Raw genomic sequence first — 24468 nt, forward strand, 5'->3', positions numbered from 1 at the left:
GGCCGCCCAGAATATGGCTTCTTTCACATTGCTGTTGACACTGCTGAAATGCACTACCCACTGCCTCACTTTGCTCACGTCCACTGCTTGGTCTCCATAAACGTTCAGCAACTGTTGATGAATGTCAGTAGGTATCATTTTTTCTACATGGAAGAATTCCGTGACACACTTTTGCTTCATACTCACTTCCATGTCAGACAACATTTTGTCAGACTGCCCCTCCGCTGCCATCTGTCACATGGCAAAAACATGTAACAGAATACTGGTGGGAAGGTTCTACCTCTACTGCTATACCAGCAGCATCTACCTCGGATGTTGTGGGCCAACATAATAAAATAGGAGGCATTAACTCTCAGAGCAGCCATTGTATATAACAAGCAATCCCTCCGTGCAGCAGCCCAGCTCTGCTAGGTGGGAGGCAGAGAGTAGCATGCTTCTGCCGGCTACCTGCAGGGAAACCTAAAGGGGATTAGGCTCAGATGAGGAAGGTCTTAAAACCTTCCTACAAATAGTAGGACATGCTTCCTATTGGTGAGATTTGAAAAGGAAGATGTGTAAATATGCTAAAAGTATCGTTACAATAAACACAAAAGCCAGATCACTCTTCTTTAGTGATCTGGATGCTGGTGATACATTAGGTCTTCCCTTGACTCCAATAAACTCTTTACTAGAGCTTTGTTTTTTTCAATGTCTTCCATTACTTTAAGCATAAGCATTAGTGTGCAATCCCCGCTTTCAATTTCATTCATGCAGGATCACAGAGATTCATACTGGAGTGATACCCTTCCCAAAAAGCTCTCTGGATATCCAGAGAGAAAAGTAACAAGACCAAGCTTCTAGAGAAGTTCTACTTAAAATATGTATCTGTAAGAGTACTTGACAACTTTCAAGGAATAGCAGATGCTAAACAACTATTTCTGAGTCAACTGACAGACTAGATTAAAAAGAAAAAATACACACCCCTGGGGCCCTCCTCTAGATTTCTAAAAGCCACATAGTAAATACAGTTAATATGTAAGAAGGGGGAGAAGGGCAGGGAGAGATCTTTTTGTTATAATATGCAAAGTAAGAAATTTCTCTCACTAAAATAAAGTTTCTTCAGTTTTGGTTAGAAAGTGACACTGGTTAACATACCTAATGAAGTACCACAGTCTTTGGTCAGGTTTTCCCAACAGAAACACATACTATTTCAGCAACACTGTTTGTATTTTACCTTGAATTCCTCCAGCATGTGAGGTACTAGGAAGGCTTTTTGGCTGTACGTAAGCCAGTTTGAATGGTGGGACCACAAATGGTACCTCCTGCCCATCCAGGGGCAGTTTAGAAAGCAGATAATCCTCTGAACAGCCAACTTGCCGCTTCACTGACACAGAAGACAATGGAGGTTGCTCTACAATAGCTGGTTTGCTTGTGGGTACAGCTTCAGATTCCTGCACCATGGAAACTGCTAAAAATAAAGAGCAAGAAAATCAGACAGTCTACATGTGCATTAAGTTGGGAACAATACTCTGAACAGATCTCTTTTATTTAATAGAATCTGTGCTTGATACATTACTGCTGCTAGCATTCAGTTTTACTAGCATTCAAGACAAGTACCTGGAAAAAATATTTTTCCTCATATCTGTACTAATACCAATTCTTCTGCCTGAGGCTGTATATTTATAGCTATCTTGCCCTTAAGTCAATTTTACAAGAGGTATTCTATACACTTGTATTATAGAACAATTGTGCAAACAACTAAAACACCAAATAAAATCCTGGGGAAAAAAAAAAAAAGGTGTTCACGTTTAGACTGTTTGCAAGATACAGGACCTTTACATGACCTTAGGTAAAATAGCTGGCTTTTTTGGATTTTTGGACAGGATTCCAGGCAAGGACTAGACTTCAGACAAGTTATTTTTCAGTTCCAATTCCAATTTATAACACTAACAAGCATGTGTCCAATCTCCAAGTGGAGGCACGGGAAGAATTTTGGATATGTAAAAGAATTCAAGTTTATCAAGGGTGACAAAGTCATTTTATTAATGGGAAATCTCATAAGTAATGAGGCCAGAATAGCAAAACCTTTAGTCAATGTGATTATGTCGAAACTCACAATTGCTTTTTTCTTTTTCCACATAAAAACACCATTTACAGCAGTTTTTAATATATTCATTCGCCATTGTTTTCGGTGCTGCAACTCAGAGGAAATCACAATCAGTGATCCACTGTAGCTATCACACCTGAAAAACAGAGTAAAGGAAAGCATATTAGATGGGAACAATTGAAATTAAAATGCAGTATTTAATATGTGATTCTTAGTTGGACTCAGTCCCTGGGTCAATGGCAATTATATCAGTCGTAAAAGCATCAGAGCATTCAGGAACACTAAAACTCTCCTCACATTTGTGTTGGCCACTGGGCTTTGCAATTCACTCAGCTCTATATCTGTTTTGATATGCTTTGGCAACTTATTTGTAAGATGTGATTTTTAGTTTGTTTCCCTTAATCATGTTTCTCTGTCACTCATGTAGGATCATACATACACACACATCTTTGACCCTGCACACTCTGTTTTGTACATTTGAAAGCACTCTTTATGAATGATACCAAGATTGTCTTCTTTGACAATTCTTTGAGGAACTACTGGTTTCTCATAATTGTATACACATGAAACCAAAGACCTGTTTTATTATATAATTGTCTGCCTTGTGTACAGAAATAGAGAAAAACGGCTTCCAGCAAAACGAGACATGCACTCTACTGAAGAATGAGATCAGGTCCATAACAGCTGGTTAACATTAAAATATCTTTATGACAATAGAAACTGGCCTCACTTAAGTGTCTTTATTCACATGCTTATGTTCTGTTTTCAGAGGGACACAGACAGCTGTGTTGTCTCCTGTCCAAAACTTTGGCTATGTCTAGTTGTTTTATATGTACCTAAAGTACACGAGGTTCTTTGTAGAACATATCCAAGATATGATTCCAGCTCCATGGAGGTTAGAAGAAGACACCAAACAGAACATGAATGTAAGCTGCAGAGATGGGGGAAAAAATAGCAAGAAAGAGAAAGGGGGATGGCAAAGAGAGAAGATGACAGCTACACAAAAATGGACAGGTTTGCTTGGTTATCTCGTTCACAGGAAATTACTGAAAGTTTCCATGTTCCAACATGAAAGCTATTTCCATCTGCAGCTTGAACAGAGCAATCATTTTGTTTGTATGCATATTAAAAGACAGCTAGGAAACCACAAAAACACTGATAAACAGAAATGAGATTCATGTCCAAAGTATCAATAATTTTCTTCAACATCTTCTTTCATTAAAAGTCATTTTCTCCCCCCTAGATTCATATGGATGCCAAATGGAGGTATCAATCTATAGAGCCTTCATCTACCTTAGAAAACATGCTTTCCTATCTTAACATCACTTATCCCCAAAGATAGGTGCAACTCAATGTTATTGACAGATGTGTTAGTTTGCAAATAATGACCAAACATAGCAAACACCTACTGACCATTCTTTGACACTCTACCAGTATGACTCAGAATTGCTATGTGTATTTTAAGTTATGGGTTTTGAAAGGTGTCATGGTTTTATGATTTTTGATTATTGGTATTCCACATCATAACATCATGTAGTGTATTGGGAGTTAAAGAGTTAATGCTCCAGTTCCGTGGATCATGGATAGTTCCAGGTACCTGGTCCTGAGAAGAACTACTACATTTCCCAGAGGACTTTGCTGCTCTGTTACCGTTTTCTGTTCAGAGGGAAAGATAAAACTGTTTGCAGATCACGAGACGCTCTCTTCTCTTCCCGTCTCTCATCCCGGCAGCATCACATTCCCAGCCGTCTCACCATCGGCACTAGAGTAAGGCCTACCTAAATTTTGGACACTCTCTCTCATTCTATTGGATTTATTAGTTTAATTTGTGATTATATTGTATTATATTCTGTTATTTTGCATTCTGATATCTTATTTAGTAAATTAGTTTATTTCTCCTCAGATCGTTGCTGCTGTTTTGTTTTTAGGCCCATCTCCCTACCCTTTTTCCCTTTTCCCTCTCCCGGGACATGGGTCCATGGGTCCCCTGCCCCAATAGTCATGGAACCGGGCTGAACCTGTCTGTAAACCGTTAACAAAAGGTCACTGAGAGCGTGCGGCTTCATATGTAAGGCCTGAATTAACTTGTTATCTTTAAAACACGAGTTTGAAATATAATGAAGTTTTGTTATTATAACTACCTAACTGTTCCAGAATTATTCTTAATTACTTCCTTTAATTGTATTCTGCTCTTTGTGCTCAATAGACCAAAATGAACAAGATGCAAGTGACCTGAACAGAAAAACCTGAGAAGTAGCCTGAAGAATACTGGTACGTGTTATCTGGGAAAATAAAAGTATTAGAACTGCAAATCCGCAGAGGTGATACCACCAACCACAGAGCCTGCTGCACCTTTACACAAAAAGAGGCACAAGAACCTCTCATAACATTCTCCATATTTCTAAAGACCACTGCTCCTCCCACTGAAGCGTACTCACAATAGTTACCTATGCTAGAATTCAAGGTTTGCTTTCAGGTTCCCATGCAGTGATTTCCCTTCCCAGCTGTTATCATTACACAGCTGGAGTTAATATGCTTTACTCTTGTTCATCATGTTTAAACTAGGCTAAAACAGCTGCTTCGTTTGCGCTCAGCTTTGCAACAATAGTATCTAAGCTTTCGTCGCAGTTTGCTCAGGCAAAACAATCTTTTATCTCAAAATACCCAGACTACTGGTAGTGAAAGAAGCAACTGTCAGTAACCACCCAACTCTCCAGCTACATAAAGTGGAAAATTTAGTTGTTTACATCAGAGAAAATTCATGTCATTGTAGAACTTTCTCCAGAATTACTTAGCTGTAGCCATTAATGTAAGCCAGCAAATAAGCACAAATCATCATTCTCAAACAGCTGCTTTTCCATCGCTGAGTGAATGCCTCACTTACAAAGAAAGTTGATAACATTGTTGATCTAAGAGTTATATTGTAATTCTGTATCTTTTGCACTAAGTACATTAAAAAAACCCCTGAGATTCTTAGACCATAATATTCCCCCACCCCCACTAAAAAGCAAGGAAACATTCATATTTCTCTTTCTATCTGTAGGCAAACATAAAAGCAATTCACCACTACCTCTTGTTCAGAAGAGTACACTGTAATATTGCTATTTCCAGATTACTGCTTTGTAGGTGGGTAATATTAGTAACCAACAGTAAGGTGTACAGACACAGAGTTTAGAGTTTCCAGTTCCCTTTGAGCTTAAATACAGTATTTTGAAAAGAAAGTTCTGACTGAAACAGTGTCTAGACTTTTTTGTGCTTAAAAATGTAATGGTCTGAAAGAGAGTCACAAAATGTGCACTTGTATTCCTACCCTTACACCACAGCCACGTTACAAAAAAAAAAAAAAAAAAAAAAAAACAACCAAAAAGACAGCCTTTGCTGAGGAACCAAACATTTGAGTCTCAGTCTCCCTCATGCTGCTTAGAGCACTTTGTTCATGAAATCACAAAGCAAATGTTCTAAATTGCTTTTAAAAATTTTATCCACTTAATTAAGCTACCAGGAGAAATGTATTTGTGTACTTTTGTTGTTTATTTTGTTGTGTTTCAGTAGAGCAGTTCATTTATGATATCATATCTGTATTTTTCAAGTTGCCAGTGACTTAGCAAAAATTTTTGCTGCACGTTAAAGTTTTGTCTTAAACACGTGGGACAGAAATTTAACAGATCCTCTTTTTATTAACTGACAATAAACAGAAGTCTTGTAGAAGATTAAACCAATATCTACTGACCTTGACAGAAACTACTACTCCTATCAAAGGTTAGACGCCTCCCATATGCCACAACCTTTTGCTAATGTCAGCTACCCAAAAATCTTCTGTATAACACTTAAGAGTTGTTAAAAAGTTGTACTAATGTACATCCGTGTGGGAATAAATTTACCTAATAAACCAGAACTGTAGAGATGTGTATGAGGTATGTCAGTGAATTCCAGAGAAGTACCAACCTCCCAACAATGCTATCCTTGTTAGCAAGGAGTTGGGACTCTGTGATCCTATCTTGCCTTGGGGTCAGTTTTTGTTAGTCAACACATTTACCTTAAATATATTGTTCATTCTGGAGATACTAGACTGAGAGAAGGAAAAGAGGAAAAGGAGAATTATCCCTGATTTTCAGGAGAAAAAAAAAAAAAAAAAAAAGAGGTAGAGAAATGAAATCGCAGCAGAAGGCACTGTGCCCAGATCTCATTATTGTCTCAGATTCTCTCTCTTTGTGTTCTTTACTCTGATTTCAGTAAGCTTTTTCATTTTTCTCTTCCCAGCGTGAAGCCAAAATAAGATGATCAAATTTAACTCAGCAATCATCCTTCCACACTAATGTAGAAAGCCATTATTATTGAAACATACTGGCAGCAAAGTTTAAAAGCAAACCACACACATACACAGAGTCCAGAGAATTACAGTCAGTATTATTTTGATGGGTTTAGATGGAGAACATAAATTATCTTAATGATTTCCAGATTCCTCTGATAGAAGTTTTGAATGAGCTAAATCAGAAAAACAGTATTGAAAATTTCAGTTCCAGATGCCACCAGAATGACTACAAGACAGAGATGTTTGGAGATGAAAGCAAATATTTTCAACAACTCATTAAATAAAAAGAACATGATAGAAAATGGATCATTGCAATATTAAATATTAAAAGCTGAAAGCATGCTCAAAAGAGAAGGGGTGATGAAGGAGTATGTTTTGCAGCAAGTTTGCAGGCTGCATTTAGTCAGAGCTCTGCTGATCAGGTAACACATTTAGAACTATGCAACAGAAACAAAGGTGAAATATCTGATCCCAAACTGGGAAAGCTGGCTAAACCAGAGATTTCAATCATTATGAGATTTATTGCCAGCCATAAACATATAAAACATACTCTCAGATCTGTGTTCCAGAAACACGTCACAGCAGTATTTCTAGTAGCTTTAAGTCCACACAAAGCAAGAGGTGTAAAAGAAAATGTCCGGAAATAGGATGATCGGTTGTTATTACTCATTTGGGACAGATCCTTGAATGATGTAAGTGTCTGCAGCTCCAGTAGTCCCAGAGGAACAACAGGTGAGGAACTTCTCCATGGAGAAAGCAAGCTCAGGCTTGCAGTTTCACAACCCAGCCAAACACCACCGTTTATGCTGCCTCTTTGCCTGTCTGTGTTTCAGACCCACAAGATGCAGTCAATCCCAATTGCAAAATTCCTTCAAAGCGCATAACAACACCACTGCAGGTCTCCAGATGATTAAAGAAACAGAGCACAGCAACAGCTGCTTCTGCTGCAGGTCATATGGAATCTGATGGCTTAGATTCTACAAATGGTTTAACTTCCAGGGCCAGTTGCTTAGTAGTGCTGTTGCTGGAGTATAAAGTCTGGAGCTGTACACTGGTCTGAGCAGGGCTCTTCATTTGAAGAGGGGTTAGGATCAATGTGTCTAGAAACAGGTGAACACTGGTAAAACATTGTAAAACTGCTATAATGGTTCTCAGAAATTTGCCCTCAGGTACTTTGCTACTGTGTGAGCAAGGATGGTGCACACACACACACACACACACACACACACACACCCTCCCACCCACCCACACATCAACACGGATGTGTGGCACAGACATAGGCCTGCCAAAGTTTAAAGAATATTCCTTTTTTGGAGGGGGTGATTATAGGCAGGTCTGAGCTGTCATGTCCACAAAGGACACAGAGGCACTTCAAGAAGGTTTGAAAGCGTAAGAAGCCAGAACACACATTTTTGTTGTTATTCATCATAAACCTTGGCAGCAGTATGCTGTCTGGGAAAAGAGAAAAAAAATAGATAATGTCATGCCAACACACACCTACAAGGTGCATGATAAGAAGCTCCTATCTACACCTGTTTTAGGAAAAGCCTCTAACAGTGATATCTGCAGTAACTAGTGAGTGTGTGAACACACCTACAGGGCTTCCTCCTCCTCCACTTGTAACTGTAACTCGTGGAAAAGCATGAAAACTCTGGGAATTTGCAGACTGATTATTTGAGATCTTCCACCTTCCAGGAAAATGAAGAAAATGTGACAGGCTTTCTTTTGTGCCTGGAAATAAAAAAGGATTTCATTCTGAAAGCAGTGGATCACAAAGGAGATGCTGAAATAACACAACAGAGAAAGAGAAATTATGAAAAGGGTTTAGAAAAACAACCAGAAGACTTGTTTGTGAGAGATAATTTGCAAGTAATCTGACAGACAGAAATATAACAGAGATGAAAACATTTCAAATGCAAGCAAATAAATGAAGAAAAAGTGTAACTACAAATTTGAAGCTGAAATAATATTATTTTGAAAAAAATACTGTGCATGATTAGTATGGTCTAGATAATTTTGATTTTGTGATGGACTGTTACATAGCTTTCCTGGGGCAAAGAGCCTCACAGCATTTTTACATACTTACACTATTAAGTGTGGTAACAGAAGAAAGACAGGAAAAAGTTGCTGGGAAAAGTGTTGTGCTCCATGATACAAACAAACCACCAGCTGCCCAGGCAGAGGAAGTGCTTTCATTCTTGTTTAAGTTATGGCACAACAGCCATCTGGGGGAAAGCTTTACACTCTCTAGCTGATCCCAGGAACAGAAAACAGAACTAAACAGGCCAGCACATCTCTTCCTGCAGATTCCTCTCATTTACTTATAGCTTGATCAGAATCTCATTTTTTGAGACCAAAAGCACAATTATGTTCCCTTGTTCCAGCCTTCTGAATTACTGACACCAATTGATTTCCCTTGCACTACATTGAGCAACTTCAGCAGGAGGACACTTGGTTTTTATTTCACAGAACATTAGATAGTATTGCTAATATTTAAGCCAGTTTAATTTTTCCAGTATTTTTCTTTCCATTTTATTTATTTATGTGGTCTTTATGTCTGGAAAGACACTTAATTATCAGTAGTATAACCTTTTTTTCATTTAGGCTTTAAAATATTGGAATCTAACCTTCTCTGAACCTTTCTCTTTAGTAAGCTAAGTAGACCAGGGCTAATCATGCACACAAATTTAAGGCTGCCTGTTTTACACCATTCAAATTTGCTATTTCTTCTCAATACATTATCCCATTTCTCTAACCTCCTTTTTCCAGGCTGATACTACAGCTGAACTGTACAGATCAGTTTCAATAATATCACAAGATAATCTTAGGTGAGAATATATTTCATTAAGTAATACTTGCAAGGAGAAGATTGCTCTCATTCCTGTAGCACTGTACTGAGAACCCAAGCTGCGACTGGTCTCCTGGTCCGCACACTCCTAATTGGATTCTGACCGAGTGGAGGAATGGGGGGGAGACTACAGAGAGCATGCCCTGTACCCTCTGATGCATGCCACAGTGTTCAGGTAGGAAACTGTCTGCTGGGCTCTCCTAGAGATAATAATTGCACGTACAGCTTAAAACCCTTGCCATCAGCAGGAGTCCTCAGCACTTCACCGCTAGCAGTCAGGTAGTGACAACTATACAATAACGTTAATTATTCACTTGGAACAGGCTTCTCCCAAGGCAAAGAACACCACCGCAGAAGTCAATTCTTAGCTAAACTTTTGTCACAACCAAAGAAGAAGAGCTTACTGCAATCTCACTGGCTTTGTACGTTCTCATGCTGAAAAGGTCCGTAAGTGAACCAGGGCAGAAGCTTCACATGGAACAGCCACGTCTTCCTATGTGCAGTTGTGAAAGACTGTGACTTGTTCCACTGTGACTCTCCCTTTTCCCTTCAGCTTTTCTGCCCTGATGGAGATGATCTTATACTTGCCTCCCTTCACGCAGGCCCTGAGCTGAACTCTGCAGAAAGAGCACTTGTGCAACCTCGCTGTGGTCCCCTTGAGCTCAGCAGCTGCATCTTCCAAGGCCTCCAGACTGGAGGAAGCCAAAAAGCCTTCAGAGCATCCACAGCCCCAGCTCAGACCACCAAACTGAGAATAAGTCATGAAGCGGAAATAATTGCTATCGCCCACTTCCCTGAAGAAAAATAAAGCTGAGCAGGTGTGTGTCTGAGCTATTGCACTACAGGAACAATTGCCTCCACTCTTTAGACACCCCTTGGAGAAGGGGAACAAGTGCTGGCAGTAGCACACGATCAGAAGTCGTTCCTCTCACATGGTCCCCAGGGACACACTGATTCCCAGCATTATAGCCTTGCACCTGCAGCTCTTAAATGCAGACTCAATCCAAGTCTGCCCCAGTATGCAGGAGATTAATAATAGCACTTACGAGGGCCAAAAGCACAATTTTCATAAATCTGAGCCAATTTTTCTCATGAGAGATTCATGTTTGAGTTAAGAAGAGAATGTTATAAATCTATCCCATGATAAAGCTTAAAACTTGGAATTCTAATATGCTGAATCCCCTACACATTGGGCTGTAAAAGTTGATAGAGATAGTATTTCTTCCTAATGCTGCATTAGGCAAGCAACCAGTTCATCCAATTACTGTACTGACAACACTGTTCCTGTGAACCGCAGATAAATTCACTGACTTGGACAACGATGTACAATATGGTATGTATTGGGGCAGTAAACATGAAGGAATAAATCCATTATGTTGGACTGCAGATCATTTGGACTCAGATGGAAAACAGCAAAACAAGAGTTGAAATCAGGACACAAGAAAAGAAAATGTAGAGACTGAAATCTCTGTAAAAAAAGAACTTGGCTTTTGACAAGAACATGGAAAGAATTCAATTCAAGATAAGTTCTTTGTTCTAAGCAGATTAGGAAAAAATCATGACAATCACTGATGGTTACTTTATAATCTAACTTAATGTTCAAGACTTTATGTATTCTATGTCAGTTTTTAATCCAATATTTTCTCCTTCTGCAGTAATGCCAGCAAGCAATAAAAATAGAGCTGTCAGCAGTCCCTCTCTATAGCCCTAATACCAAAGAGAACTGGAAACATCTGGATGCATTTTTTTTTTCCTCAACAGGACAGCCAAGAAGAAGGTATTTAGGCAAGAGCATCTGTCTGTGCACTGGGGTTCCCTAGCATGGCTAAGTGTGTCTAGCACTGAAATGATGGCCTTCAGATACCAGATTAATGTAACACTGAATGGCATCCAGAAAGTCTCAGCCATCTGCCATGACCACAGAGCCACATGGAAAAAACATGAACAGACATATAGTATCCAGACAACTAATGAAAAGTAGCTCCTACTGTATCTATGAAAAAAATGAAGAGAACCCAAACAATCTTGCATGGAAAAATACTGTTTCATTACCACTAACACTATTTTAGGGGAACTCTGTTGACCTACAAGAATCAAGATGGAATATTTCTTTATATATAACTGCTCACACACATCCAGTACTTTGCTTTAGGTGAAACAGTTTCTCATTTGTTATTTTACATTAGTTATGTAATAGTTACACATAACAGTTATCCTTTTTCATGATGAAAACCAAAACTTCACATTACGGAGCTTCACATGATGGAAATTCCCTGTTCAGTACTGCTGCTCCTCATTGTCACAGCCTTTAACCAGTTACAACAATGTGGTGAGAGGAAAGAAATACGTAAACGGTATAAATAAAGATTAAAATGTTATGGCTGGAATTAAGAAAGGAAACAGAGGACTCGAGTACATATCATATACGAAAACAGGTTAAATGGATGATGGGAGAAGAGGAAATGGCAACGAATCTTAATTCAAATCCAAACCAGACTGGGGAATGGCTCTACAGGGCACATGCACTGAGCTCACGCTGCCTAACCATGCTTAAAAATAAAAGTTCAGGAGGATCTTGTCTTTATAAAGCTTATTTGTTTTTCTTTGCTTTAAAGACACCCACACCAGCGGCTCACAACCACTTTTAACAGCCCCAGCAGTGCCTCTCAAGAGATGTGAACAGGCTGGAGTAGCTGGCAGCTGCCCAGGAAGATGAGTAGTAAGCAGACACTGCATAAAGGAGGTGTTTTAGAATAACTTCACATAGACATTGGAAGAAGCCAGTAGAAATCAGAGCTGTTGCAATTTTATGGGAGTATCTAGCATCCCAATTATTATTGACCAAATGATGCTACAACGATGTGGCAAAGCACTGGGGCTCCACTCTGTTCCATGGGGACAGAGGTCCTGAGAGCATGAGCTGGCAACATTCCCTTTCCCTCTCTTAAGATGAAGTGCACAGTGGCTACACCATGAATGTACATTTTTTTACGCTCTTGAGTTTAAATCAACACCCTTCACAAGAGATTCAAACCTATCATTTCACACATTGGTGAAACTAGATCTGGAAGTAAACACACCACTGAGCTGAACAAAAGCCAGGATGATTCACAGGGAGATGTTCCGGGTTTGGTCAAGGTTTACAGAAGGAAGATTTTTAGCTATTCCAGTCACTGCCGAGCAGACAGTGAACTTCAGCCGAAGATTAAAGAGCCAACAATCCCATTTTTCAAAAATAAATTAGAAAAAAAGCTAAAAACATCTGAATTTTCCTCTACTGGGAACTGAACATGGTCTTGAAAATGTTTTGTTGTCACCTAGCAGCTCGATACTAAATACAGTGCTCTTCCTAAATGTAGTAATCTTTCAGAAACAGGAAGAAACATTTGTTTTTGTATCAGTTCATCACAAACCACTGATAGGTAGAGCTACCTTTAAAACCTCCTTCCCTTGTAGGGAAGGCTGGCACTTCCCTCAACAGAATATGTATACACAAAATAGATTTGCTGTCTGAATTTGGCAGAGAGCCTGTCTCAGTCCCCTTTCATCCTCCCCTGCCAAGCTCCAGTTGAGAGTTTGGCCATCTTCTGGCTGTATGAAACATCCCGCCATGTATGTGGGCCCAGCTTCAACGAACAGCAGTCAGAAAGTCACCTCTACCCCCTTGGTCTGGAGGTACAGAGGCTCCATGGGAGTGAGGGGCTGAACTTCTGGGAAGAAGTCCTCAGTGCTCTGGTGACCATGTCACAAAGGCAAGCAGCCTTCTTCCTCTCTATGCTTCAGATGAAAATGTGGAGCTATTTGTGCGCACCAATGTACCCAGAGTACACCAGGCCTATGAGGCCACTGGGGTCAGGCCTCCCTCCACCTTGCAGTGCCAAACAGGGAGCAAGGCACTTGCTCCCCCAGGCTCCAACACACCATACAAGCCCATGTCTAAGTTTCAGACTCCCAAGCTGAGGTGCCAAAACAGTTCAAGTGCCTAACAGGTTTTGAGGCACTTGGATACAAGTCTTTTTGGATTGCTTTCTTAGACTTTGAAGCTGTTCTAATTGTCTAGTTCCTGCTGTCAGGCCCAGATCCAAAGCTCTCTGCCATGACCACAAGAACTCCCCATACACCAGAGAGGTTAGTTTAGGGCCTAATGGTATGTCCCTTCCAGTTTAAGTGTGGCTATTAGGTAACTGAGAAACAAAGCTTAGAAGCAGAATCACCAGGGTACAATTTACAGGAAAGATAAGCATCAGATTTCTGACATAGTTTTTTTTTTTTGGCTCTGAATTAATGTAAACTTCAGCTGTGATGACAGGCAAGCAAACATTCACTCACACTAAGCTTCAGAGAAGTGTCCTTGCTAATTCTGCATGGCTTGATGTATTAATGTGATTAAGGGATATGATGCAATACAGATGAGTTGAAATCAAATCCAAGATTTGAACCTCTTCCCAGATGCGGCTCTTCAGTTTGGGTCTGAAGAATTCTCCCTTCTGCCGAAAGAGATCAATAGAATATTTTCTCCACGCAAAGAATTTTTCAGAAGGCCAAATTGTATCTCTAACCAGAATGACAACACAGCTTAGCCTAAACTCAGCTTTTCCTACCTAAAGTCAAAGCTCACTTTGTCTTTCACTTTAAAGAGATGAGCTCTTAAGCTTTTGTCTGACAGAGATCGGGTGTTGTCCTACTTAGACTAGAGAGAGAATATTTACTAGATTTAAAGTATCTCAGGAGATGCGAATTCAGAGTAAACAAAGTAGTTATTTTACAAAATTAAAGAAGTCTGAACAAGGGAACACTGGGTTTGGATATGCACCACACAAAATGCACTACCGCACATGGGGAGAGCAAAGGGACTGCTGGCTGCTACTGAGAGGGACAGTTCTGCTCTCCTGTGCCAACAACCGTTCACACTGGATCCAGTAAATACACAGCTGCCTGAAGAGTTGGCCCAGTTAACTGATTAGATGGAAACATAAATCACCAGAATAAACAAATATGCTGAAAAATATATATTTAAAAAGTTTTCCAATAGTCAATTGCACAAGAGTGGAGTGAGAAAGCACCACTGGGAAAACAGGCAGCCAGAGCAGGACAGCCCTCTCCAGAGCCAACCCACTACTCAGGGATAAAGTAAATCTGAAACTTAAACACCTATGAGTAAGACGAACTCAGGCTGAGTGAAAATGAAAATCAGCTGGTAGGAAACAGAAGTGCTGGAACAAACAAGTGAGGTGACTGAACCACATGAGTAGGAGAAAGAAAAGGAGACCAGAGTCAGAGCTTTTTCCTCAACATAATTAATTAATAGCTTATGCATACATGACTGACTGAACAATTCCATCAACATTCACTCTTTCCATTGCATAAGAAGACAGAGGATTAATCACCTGCAGATCCATCACCTAAATTAAGTGCAGGAAAAGACAGTGGAACTGATGGGACTTCTTTGGGGTCCAAGATACCTTTTGGGCATAGTGTTTTTAGATGTGACTTTTACATATATTTAGAAGAATCAAGGGACACTTTAATAAAAAATATTTTTTCTTGAAATTTAATATTGCTCAACCACATGTATTCCACAAAAATTTTTAATATTCAACATACAGATGGAAAAGGGACTAGAAATCAAACTTCCCAATCTTGGATTCATGCCCTAACCACAGAATTGTAGGATCACAGCTCACCTAATTCTGCATTGAAAACAAGGCAAAACTGTTTCATAAGTAAGGAGTCAGAGACCACCAGCCCAGAGCAAGACACAAGTTTATGGTCAAGCACTCTTGAGAAATGAAAGATGCAAATTCAGAACTTGGCTCTTCATGTCCAGGTAACAGTTCTAGACAAAACCTAAGGAATAAGAAGCAAGGAGGGGAAAAAAAAAGGCACGGTGGTAAACTCCCCTGCAGGTATTTTAAGTGGCTCCCGATCATCTACGTGTTATCTGAAAATACTTGATCTCTATGAGAACAACCTGTCAAGGAATGCTTCACTCACTTGTGGATGCCAGAACAGCTTAGGCACCTAACTAATCAACACTAACAAAACTGAAGCCACAGCAAGAAGCAGACCTCAACGCATTCAGCAAATGTTACTGAGAAAAACCTGAGCCTACACAGATCAGAGAGCGAGGGTTAGAACTGCACACATCTAGCCCTACAGAGCAGTTGCCCACAGGATCATTAGATGCCCAGGTGCTACACAGGTTTGTCCCACTGTACTGCTGTTGAGATCTTGTTCCCTTTCTGCCTAATCAGAGCTGCACGGACTGGAAGTGTGAACTGAAGAATGACCATGATATATACCTTTCCATTCTTATCTAGAAAAATGCATCACATGTAACACTGGGCACGCTTCCACACTGAAGGAAAGTTACAAGACCAGTTTGCTGCAAAATGATTTCCATTTAAGCTTTGGCTAACCTGTAACTGCGATTCTTTGAAGCATACCTGCAGAAGGCGATCTAGGCAGTTTAGTTATTTCTTGCCTTACGTGTTAATTCACAAAGAACATTTTGACTGCACAAGGGTATTTACTTATAGCAATACCAGTCTGAGACTGTTTTAAGTATAATTTAATCTTGGACCTAATTTATATGAAGATTTAATTCTGTAATAGTTGAAAATAGTTGTTTTTCTACCTACTGCCATTCTCAAGGTCTGCCACTTGTTAGAATATATAGTCTGAAGCTTAATCTTGGAAGTAGGCTGCCAAGTAAGTGCTCATAAAGTCTTAAATAGGCCAATCCCAGACACTGGAAGGTCCTCACTTCCAAGCCCCCACTGGCAGAACGGGGAGATGGCAAGACACTCCAGGTGTGCAGCATCACCTGTATACAAACTGCCCTGTAGCACTGTCCTTGACAACTCAGATTCTGCAAGCACGAATGTTGAAAGAACACATAGAGGTTGGCAGCCCTGCCTGTGGCAGGGGGGTTGGAGCTTGATGATCCTTGAGGTCCCTTCCAACCCAAGCCATTCTATGATTCTATAATCAGAATTATTTAAGGATCAGAGCATAATGATTTTAAAAACACACTCTCCCATTCAGTGTAACTATTGTTACGCATTAGGTTTACAAAAACTATCATTAGAGTGGTTTTGCGTCCCAGGAGTTACATGCATAGTGAGAAAATCATAATTTACAAATTGCAAAATCATCACCATATATTCACACTGAAGCATTCTAAGCAACGATACACAGCAGTTACATTATATGCAACCACACGAGTTTGGGTCACCCCAGCAGGACAGCCTGACCGACACCAAGTTTGCTCCCGTTCATCCTTACACACAGCTTGAGGTGTGCCACGAATTGCAGAGGATGCCCACAGTACAACGTTTCTCCTGGAAGCCTAACGCCCGACCTCACATTTCAGACGAGCAAAGAAGTCACACCACCACCTCACCGACCCGTCCCGACCGGGCAGGGGCTCCCCGCGCTCCCGCCGCCGCCGCCTCGCCGGGGGCCTCCAGGGCTTCCCACGGTCGCAGCCGCCCCGCTCCGCCGCCCGCGCTCACCTCCCAGCCCCGCCGCCAAGCTCCGCTCCGTCGCCCGCCCGCACCTGCTGCCGCCGTGCGCCGCCCCACTGCAGCCCGGCCCGCAGGGGCGGCCCCGCTGCTCGGTACCTGCGAGGAGGGCGCCGGCTGCGTCCCTGCGCGGCCTCCCAGGTGAGCGGCACGGCGCTTAGTCACCGATCCCTATCGCGGTGAGGGGATTTCCCTGCTGGCTGCTTCCCCGCCTCGGCGAAACCACGCGCAGGGACAGTTATCCTCAAGCAGCTGCCCAGAGGCTTTTCTTTGTCGCTCGCTGGACTGTTACGCTGGCAAAGTCAGTGCTAAAGCTGTCCCTTGCTTGACCGGGCCTGTCTCTTAGAGAGAAAAGCAAAGCTTTAATTTGTATGCCGTTCTAGTAAATAGCATTTCCAGTGAGATGCTGGTCCCTGCCAGGTGAGACCATGCACAGGCACGCGAGAGAAAGCCCCTGCCACAGCCTGCACTATTTGTAGGTTCATTTAGCAAACGTACGTGGTGGATTGGTTCAGAAATCTGCCGGAAGCAAAAGCTCTGGGAGGCTCCAGGTGTCTGTGTGCAGCCTCTGTGCTCTGATTGAGGCAGATGTGAGTGGGAAGTGGGGCTGCCTTCGTGGGAAAAAGGAGGAGCGTTTTCTCCAGGAAGTTGTGTCTACTTTCTGGGTGCTTTCCAACTTCAGGTACATCAGCGAGGTTTTGCATGGCCATGCTGACTGCTCTTGAGCTGCAGCCTTTCAGAGATTCCTCATCCACTGAGAGTGCAGTTTTCTTATGTTTCTTTTTTTTTTTTTACTTTAATAGCAGTATGGACCTGATGCTAACTATGAGTTTTGTGCCTGTCATCTTGCACGATAACATAGCTACTTCAAACTCCAGAGCTGTGAGGAGAAAGCCTTTGCCAAAAGCACACACAGAGTATCTGAACCAACAAAGAGCCTCTGTGAGTCCCTGCACAGAGCCTGGGATATCACAGAGTGAAGTGGTTCTGATTCCTGCTAAGGAATGTGATGAGATTATGCGTGGTCACTCCTTTAAAGCAATGCAAGTAACTGGTAAGCCTCCAAAATTATCTGACTTCCTCTGAGGTATTCATTAAGCACACATCTCAAGGCATCTCACTTATGTGAATGAGTTATGTGAACAGCTATCTTTCACTGTTCATAAAAGCACGCTGTTTAACTACTGATACGGTCCCTGTGTGCACTTGCCTCTATCAGGTTACCATTTTAAAGCTGAAGGGCTATTCAGGCTCTGCAGTGATTTGCAGCCCTGCCTGAGTGGCTCTCCATCTGCTGGAGCCAGCAGCCGCCAGGAATGAAGCTCGCTTTCCTCGCTGGTGGAGGAAGGGACATGAAAACCACATTTCTAATGAGGAAGTTACAGGGGAAAAATACAGTTTGCCAGATGATCTTCCTTCTTCCTCAAGGCACAGGAAGGGCCATCCCCTGCAACTGGAGGGGCCTCTGCTCACATTCCTGGGGCTTCTTGGATGGCTGAGGACACACCTTGCATTCTCCTTTCAGCTGCCTGAAAATTGGACAGTTTGTTTCAATAAACACAAAGTTCAGCTGCACATGGCAAGGGACGTGGCTGACCTGATTTCTCATGGAGAAAAAGAACATTTGCAGGGAGGCAGAGAACATAATTGTGCTATATATTTTTTAGCTGCAATAGTAGATGAACCTTTCCCCTCCCTTAAAGATTTTTGTCCCAATCAAATCAAGCATGAAGATAAGCAATGAAACCAATTTACCTCTGTTTTTTGCTGCCTAAGCCTCTCTGCCAGCTGCAGATATATTCCTCCCTTCTGCCTGCCTCCTGCCAGCATACAGTGCCCTATGTGCTGCTTGAGTGGCTGCTAATCTTTCTGTAAGTAAACCTCACTTCAGAGACCTGGTGCTGTTCCCATGCCTTAAGCTTTCAGCCCCTCTCTCCCCACGTCTGTCCCAGAACCATTAGTGCAGCCACCCAACCCACCTACCTCCCTGGGCTGCACAGCCGCTCTGCCCTTCTTGCTGCCTCACCCAGGGCACCCTGGTGCTGCAAATGAACAAATAAACCGGGCTAGTTAGGGCCAAACCACAGCTCCACAAGTGCTGAGACACTTGAGCAGCACCGTGCAGAGCCAGAAGAGGAGAATTTATTAGTCTGGGCTACACTTTGCCTCACACATCCCCCAGCGAGGTCTGTCCCATCTGTTTTCAACCTCTGCACAGCACACTGCTCATTTGTTGCTGAATCTGTTTATGCTATTGAATTACAACTTCCCAGTGTTTTTCTCGGTGAAAAAGGAATAGCCAGAGGAGAGGACTGCAGAAAGGAACTACAAGCAGGAGAGAGCTTTATCCTCTTTGGCCTCAATCATTTAGGAAGTAGGCGTGAAACAGTAAAAAGCCCTTGTGTAAATACTGACACAAGTGCTCTTGAGTACTTCTTCATGTCTGTAAAAGCTTTCAAGCAGACTCTGACCCTCTTTCTTCACTTTGCGCAAATATGCCAGTGAATGAGTTTGTGAGCAGGAATGCTCACAGATGTTTCAAGCCTGAACTCTCCCCAGCGATCTTTTGCGTCAGAAATCCAACCCCACCGCTTGTGCACAGTTCATGAATCATGCCAACTTTGATTTGAAATATCAAGCAATTCAGAAGCTGAATCATGTTTGCACAGAGCACACCAAAACCTTTCAAGCAAAAAAGTGCATGTCTGTGGAAAACATAATTATTTAATAATTCTTGCCTTGTTTGAAACAGATCAATTGCAATTAAGCAGCTGAGGAGAGTCCTTTAGATCCAGTAAGCATCTAATGCCATCGTGTCTGAAACATTTTGATTTCAGAAATTGATGTGATGTATACTGCAATAGCCAGGCAATGAGCTCAACTGTCCGGACATAAAAGCAGGGTGTTATCAGGACAAGGCCAGCATACAGCATATGGTGTCTCACAGCCAAAGTCCCAGTGCAACTAACCGCTAAATAAAATTTTTGTATGCAGAGGCTTTTTGTGAGAAAAAAGGTTTCTGCAACTGAAATTTCAGTAAAATGTCAGAGTTCTTTTCAGCTGAAGTCTATAAGCTGTTAACACACCTTTGTTATAAACAACTTCTGCAGCCAGAGGCTTTTACTACCATGGAAGTTTTTGCAGCAGTAATCTTTATCCCCTGAGGTTTTGCTGGGAGAAACATTAAACTGTATTGCTCATCCTCCCTGTCCTACTTTTTTTATTCCTCTTACAACCTTTGAGTTTAACAGACACCTTCCTTCCTCTACAATAGATGCTGGGTGGGGTCTACACACTTTGTTGTAGAAAGCTGCTATCATTTAATTCAGTGTCTATTATGATTTTTTTTCTTCTTTTTTTTTTCCTAACGTCCCTTTAACGTCATGCTTTCCTGACATAACCCACTGGAATTCTGTGTACCATCTGAGACTGCAGCCAGTTGTCTCCTCCCACAGTGCTGTAGAACAAATTTATTGCACTGCGTCTAGCATCTTTTGAGAGTGTTGCTAGGATGTCTAGAGGAAAAATTACATGAAAATACTTCGTTGACCAAATTAAACTCTCTCTCGTTTAGATCGGATGTACTGTGAATTTGAAAAGAGATTTGCTGGCCTGTTGTGTCTTGTCTTGTGCTATAAGGCAGCTTTTCCTTGTGCACAAACACATCATTAATACATTGTGAGAATAAGTCCAAGGTGGACTCATCCTTCATGCACCAGAACACTTTGGATCTGCCTCTCCACAGACAGTGAGACACAGGGGGGTTTAGCTGTGACATCTGTGTAGGCTGCAACAATTGTTTCTCAGCTACTTGTCAATCCCCAATGTTGTAAATGGCTGCCAGCCCCAGACTAGCACAAGGCAAGGTGAGGATCCCAGCTGGCTAACCAGTGAGGAAAGGGGTGCTGTCCTAGCCCTAAACTGGAGTTTTCCTGCCATCAGTTTCAGCCCGCGGTGACAAGCAGGACTGCATTTATGTAGGAGGGAAATGTTCAGCTTCCTCCTCAGGAGACATTTCCTGCTGTTGCTACTATCTAGGAATCTGAGATGGTGAATCCAACAACTTCAGAGACATTATAAAATGTAATGTACAGCTGACAATAGGATGAAGCAGAGCCAAGGCTCTTGATTTTCAACTGCATCCTTTTCATGCCCTGGATTCATTATGAGCCAGCTCCAGTCCAGGCACTGGTCCCACACATTTGTGAGAACATTGTCACACCTGCTGAAAAACATAATGGAAATACATTATCAACATATTAACCTTTAGATAACTTTCAGAGCACTTGTACCTGAAGGTTGTGGGTGGATGGTACTACCTTGGCTTTAAATGAGCATGTTATGTGCAAATAACCCTAAGCATTTCAAAACTGCCATTTGTTGAATCCAAGAAATTCCAGTAGTTCCCTAGTTGATTTGGTGATTTAAGCTGATATATTTAGAATTTGTTTAGACCTATACAGCCTGCTGTACGAAATTTGAATTTTTAGGGTAAAGGATCAAAGAAAAAGGAAGAACTTTATCAGCAGCCAATTTCAGGAAAGGTTTGAAATCTGAGATATCTCTGTCTTCCTGTCTACCTCTCAGCAGTTGGACTTGGCTCAATTACAGAATTTCAAATTGTTCCCCGAACCTCATTGTTAGGAGACAAAAAACAAAACAGGAAAGACCTGTTTCAGGAAGGGCTGTTGTATCTCTGAAAAAGGCCCTGTGGGGCACCTGCCTCTGAAACACGCTTATTTATTATAAATAATTTCCATGGCGTCACATTAACAAACAGAAAAGGTCATGAACTCCTGTATGTGAAGCAAATGTGTTTGACATCTGGGTTCTGGCAGAGGTTTCTCCTGTGGGATAGATTGTTTGTGCAGAGCTTTATTGAAGAATAATATTAAGAATGAATTACGAAATATTAGTGTAACCTAGTAAGAAGTTGTATTTTACAAGCCAGAGACATAATAGATCTCACATAACTATTTTTGTTCCTTGGATTCAAAGGCATGTCAAGGAGCGATAGCTGCGACCAGCTAGAAGAAAAAACCTGTGGTTTTTCAGCACTGCATTTGGAAATGAGTTGGAAGGAAAGGTCCAGATGCAGGCAAGAGCCTAACTGCACGTACATATTTTTTGCTACATGCCTGCTCTGAGAGGAGGCAGAGGGAGCTGGCAGGGAGTACTGCATCTGGGCAGCCAGGACCTGAGCGGAGCCAGGCCACCCCAGGCTGTTCCAGCACCTCTGTAGGGACAAGACAGCACAATGCTGTGGGCAGCTGGAGGCTGTCACTCCTACTGTCTACCCCCCTCACTCGTCTCTGGCCTAAGTCAGTGAAACCTCACAAGAGCAGCCATTTCCAGTACAAATACTGATGGAGAGCTGTTTGTGTGCCCTTCACCCCAGGATAGGTGATGCCACCTCGTGGCATTTGGGATGCCTCCCCAGACTCCATTCCAGTCCTACTTGCTTATCACACTGCCCCAAACTTGCTATTTCAAAATGGAAAAGGGAACCAGATGCAGCTCTCTAGGTCTTCCTGGTCTCCTCAAGGCCTAGCTACTGGCCAGCCAAGCAAATGGCAGAACAGGGGCAGGAGATGGCCAAGTGCTGCCAGCTACTTGCCTCTTCTCAATCTTCGGGGACCTCAGGGCCAGGTACCACTGTCCTACCCTGTGTTTTTCCTGCCATCATCTCTCTGGCTTCTGCTCAGAGCTTCAGAGCTGACCTCTCTCCCAAAAAAACAGAGGTCTGCCTGACGCCAAGCAGATGTTCCTCTCCCTGGGATGCAGGGGTCAGCCACGTGTCACCTGCATGCTGGAGCATGGGCAGATCGCAGAAGGTCCTTCCTGAAAGACACCATGAAACAAGTTGTAAAATGTGTTTTTTTTCCCCTCCTATTTTCAGGTGAAAACAAGCTTCATTTGCCTCTTTTAAAGAGGCTGGCTGCAAAAAGCCATCCAGGAAATCACACTGCTTTAAAGCCTGCCAGCACCATGGGAATGGGGGAGCCTGAGGGGATGTTGATGTAGGCCAGAAACAGGTCACCAGTGGAAACTGGAAGGCTGCTCCTCCAGTGTGTGGGAGCACACACTGACCTTCTAGCTAGAACTTCAGGCACATCTCTCAGGGTGAGGCAAGGACAGAAAAACAGGACAGTCTGGCTTAAAACTGCTTCGGCACTAACGCAAGCAGAACCAGAGGTTACCAGTGCATTTTACTCTAGTTTTAACACTTTAACCCAGCTGCAGGGAGTTTGGCCATGTTCCCAGACAGGCACACCAATATGCAGTATCCTTAAGATACACGAAAAAGGCAAAGTCAACTACTGCCTGTCTTTCTGGCTGTCACCTTCCAAGCCTTTGCGGAGCGTGACTCCCCAGTCAGCAACCTCCAAGTCATGGAGAAGAAAACATGCTGTAGTCAAAACCCTCACCCATATCACCACAGACTTCAGAGCAAGAATAAAAATACACTCTCACTTTGATGAAGAAGGTTCTGCATATTTAATTTGTTTGGTTTTATGCATAAATGTCCAATAAGAACATGCAATTCCTTCACTGACTGCTGCACTGAGCAAACTGAGATGGGTTGTATCTTCTTGGTAGAACTTGTTCTTACATCTGAGTTGAATGCCACAGGTGTCATGAACCTTTGTTCTAGCTCAAAGTTAAAGAGCTGCAAACCTGCAGTACGTCAGTTCTTCACAGTATTTTCCTGACAGATTATTTTTGAGAATCTTGAGTCAGCAGTAATAACAGTAGGGGCAGGTATTTCTTTGCAGGATGCAGTAGCTGTGCCATGTTATTTACCTTTGCGCCCCAAGCCAAAAAAAAAAAAACCAACACATTCATGTACAACTAAAGTCTTCCATGGTGAAGAAATATCCACTTGTCTGATGTTTTTCTAGTTGTCACTATTGCTTTAACTTTTAGCTCCATAAGAAATAGATCATATGATAGTGAGGAATTCAAGGGTGAAAGGTTAATCATTTCTCTGCAGTTCAGGGATTAACTTCCCATTAAAAACACGTGCATTTGTATCCAACTGACATAATGAAAAATGTGGTGGGACATGAAAGGCGCACTCATCTAAGCTAGCAGGGATTTATTGAGCTAGTCCCTCAAGATCTTAGAAAGGCTAACCAAACACTTCTCAGCCAGTGCACAGGTTGCACCAAATTGCTTGCCCTCAGCTACACTCACCCAGTGATCCCATGCCTTACAAAGGTTTTTAATCAGCAGGTAGATGTAGGCTGTCTTTCAGACTGGATTTAATAGAATGATCATCAAGGTCCATAATGGTATTATCAAGAGCCCAGGAAAATAAAAACAACATATACTAGAGGAAGAAGAAAGGACATTCAATGGCAAAGAAGTGCTGTTAAAGATCAGTCTATCAGTCTGCATTTGAGACACTCCTTATGAAGAGTGGTACAGACTATGGTAGTGCTGTGGTTTACAGATGCTGTCCTAATGAATTACTAGTGCAAGAAAATGCCCACCAGTGTGAGAAGCAGACCTACCAATTCTGGTTCACTGGCATAGCCACAAAGGATTTGTTTTACTATCACCAGTGTGGCTGTGTTCTGGCTGACATGGAGAACTATTTAAAAGCATTCATCAATACCTGCAGGCCAAAGGAGTAACCAGTATCACCAGAAATAGCGAAGAAGGAAGTAGGAGTTCCAGTGCACAGAAAAGA

General features: G+C 42.0%; 2 protein-coding genes across 2 annotated transcripts in view; both read right to left on the minus strand.

Annotated features, from left to right (window-relative positions):
• Nucleotides 1-17009, minus strand: part of TC2N (tandem C2 domains, nuclear) — a 31552-nt gene extending 14543 nt beyond the window's left edge. The window contains exons 1-3 of the mRNA XM_021400933.1: nt 16872-17009; nt 2096-2222; nt 1214-1444 (exon numbers count right to left, since the gene is read on the minus strand). Coding sequence (XP_021256608.1) covers nt 1214-1444; nt 2096-2162 — 298 coding nt within the window. The 5' untranslated portion in view covers nt 2163-2222; nt 16872-17009. The remainder of the gene's footprint in view (nt 1-1213; nt 1445-2095; nt 2223-16871) is intronic.
• FBLN5 (fibulin 5) overlaps nt 17046-24468 on the minus strand; it is a 59299-nt gene continuing 51876 nt past the window's right edge. Inside the window, exons 13-15 of the mRNA XM_021400934.1 lie at nt 18756-22613; nt 17271-18301; nt 17046-17113 (exon numbers count right to left, since the gene is read on the minus strand). The gene's annotated coding sequence lies outside the window, so the exon portion shown is untranslated. The remainder of the gene's footprint in view (nt 17114-17270; nt 18302-18755; nt 22614-24468) is intronic.

Source organism: Numida meleagris, chromosome 6 (genome assembly GCF_002078875.1).
Source record: "Numida meleagris isolate 19003 breed g44 Domestic line chromosome 6, NumMel1.0, whole genome shotgun sequence".
Taxonomy (NCBI): domain Eukaryota; kingdom Metazoa; phylum Chordata; class Aves; order Galliformes; family Numididae; genus Numida; species Numida meleagris.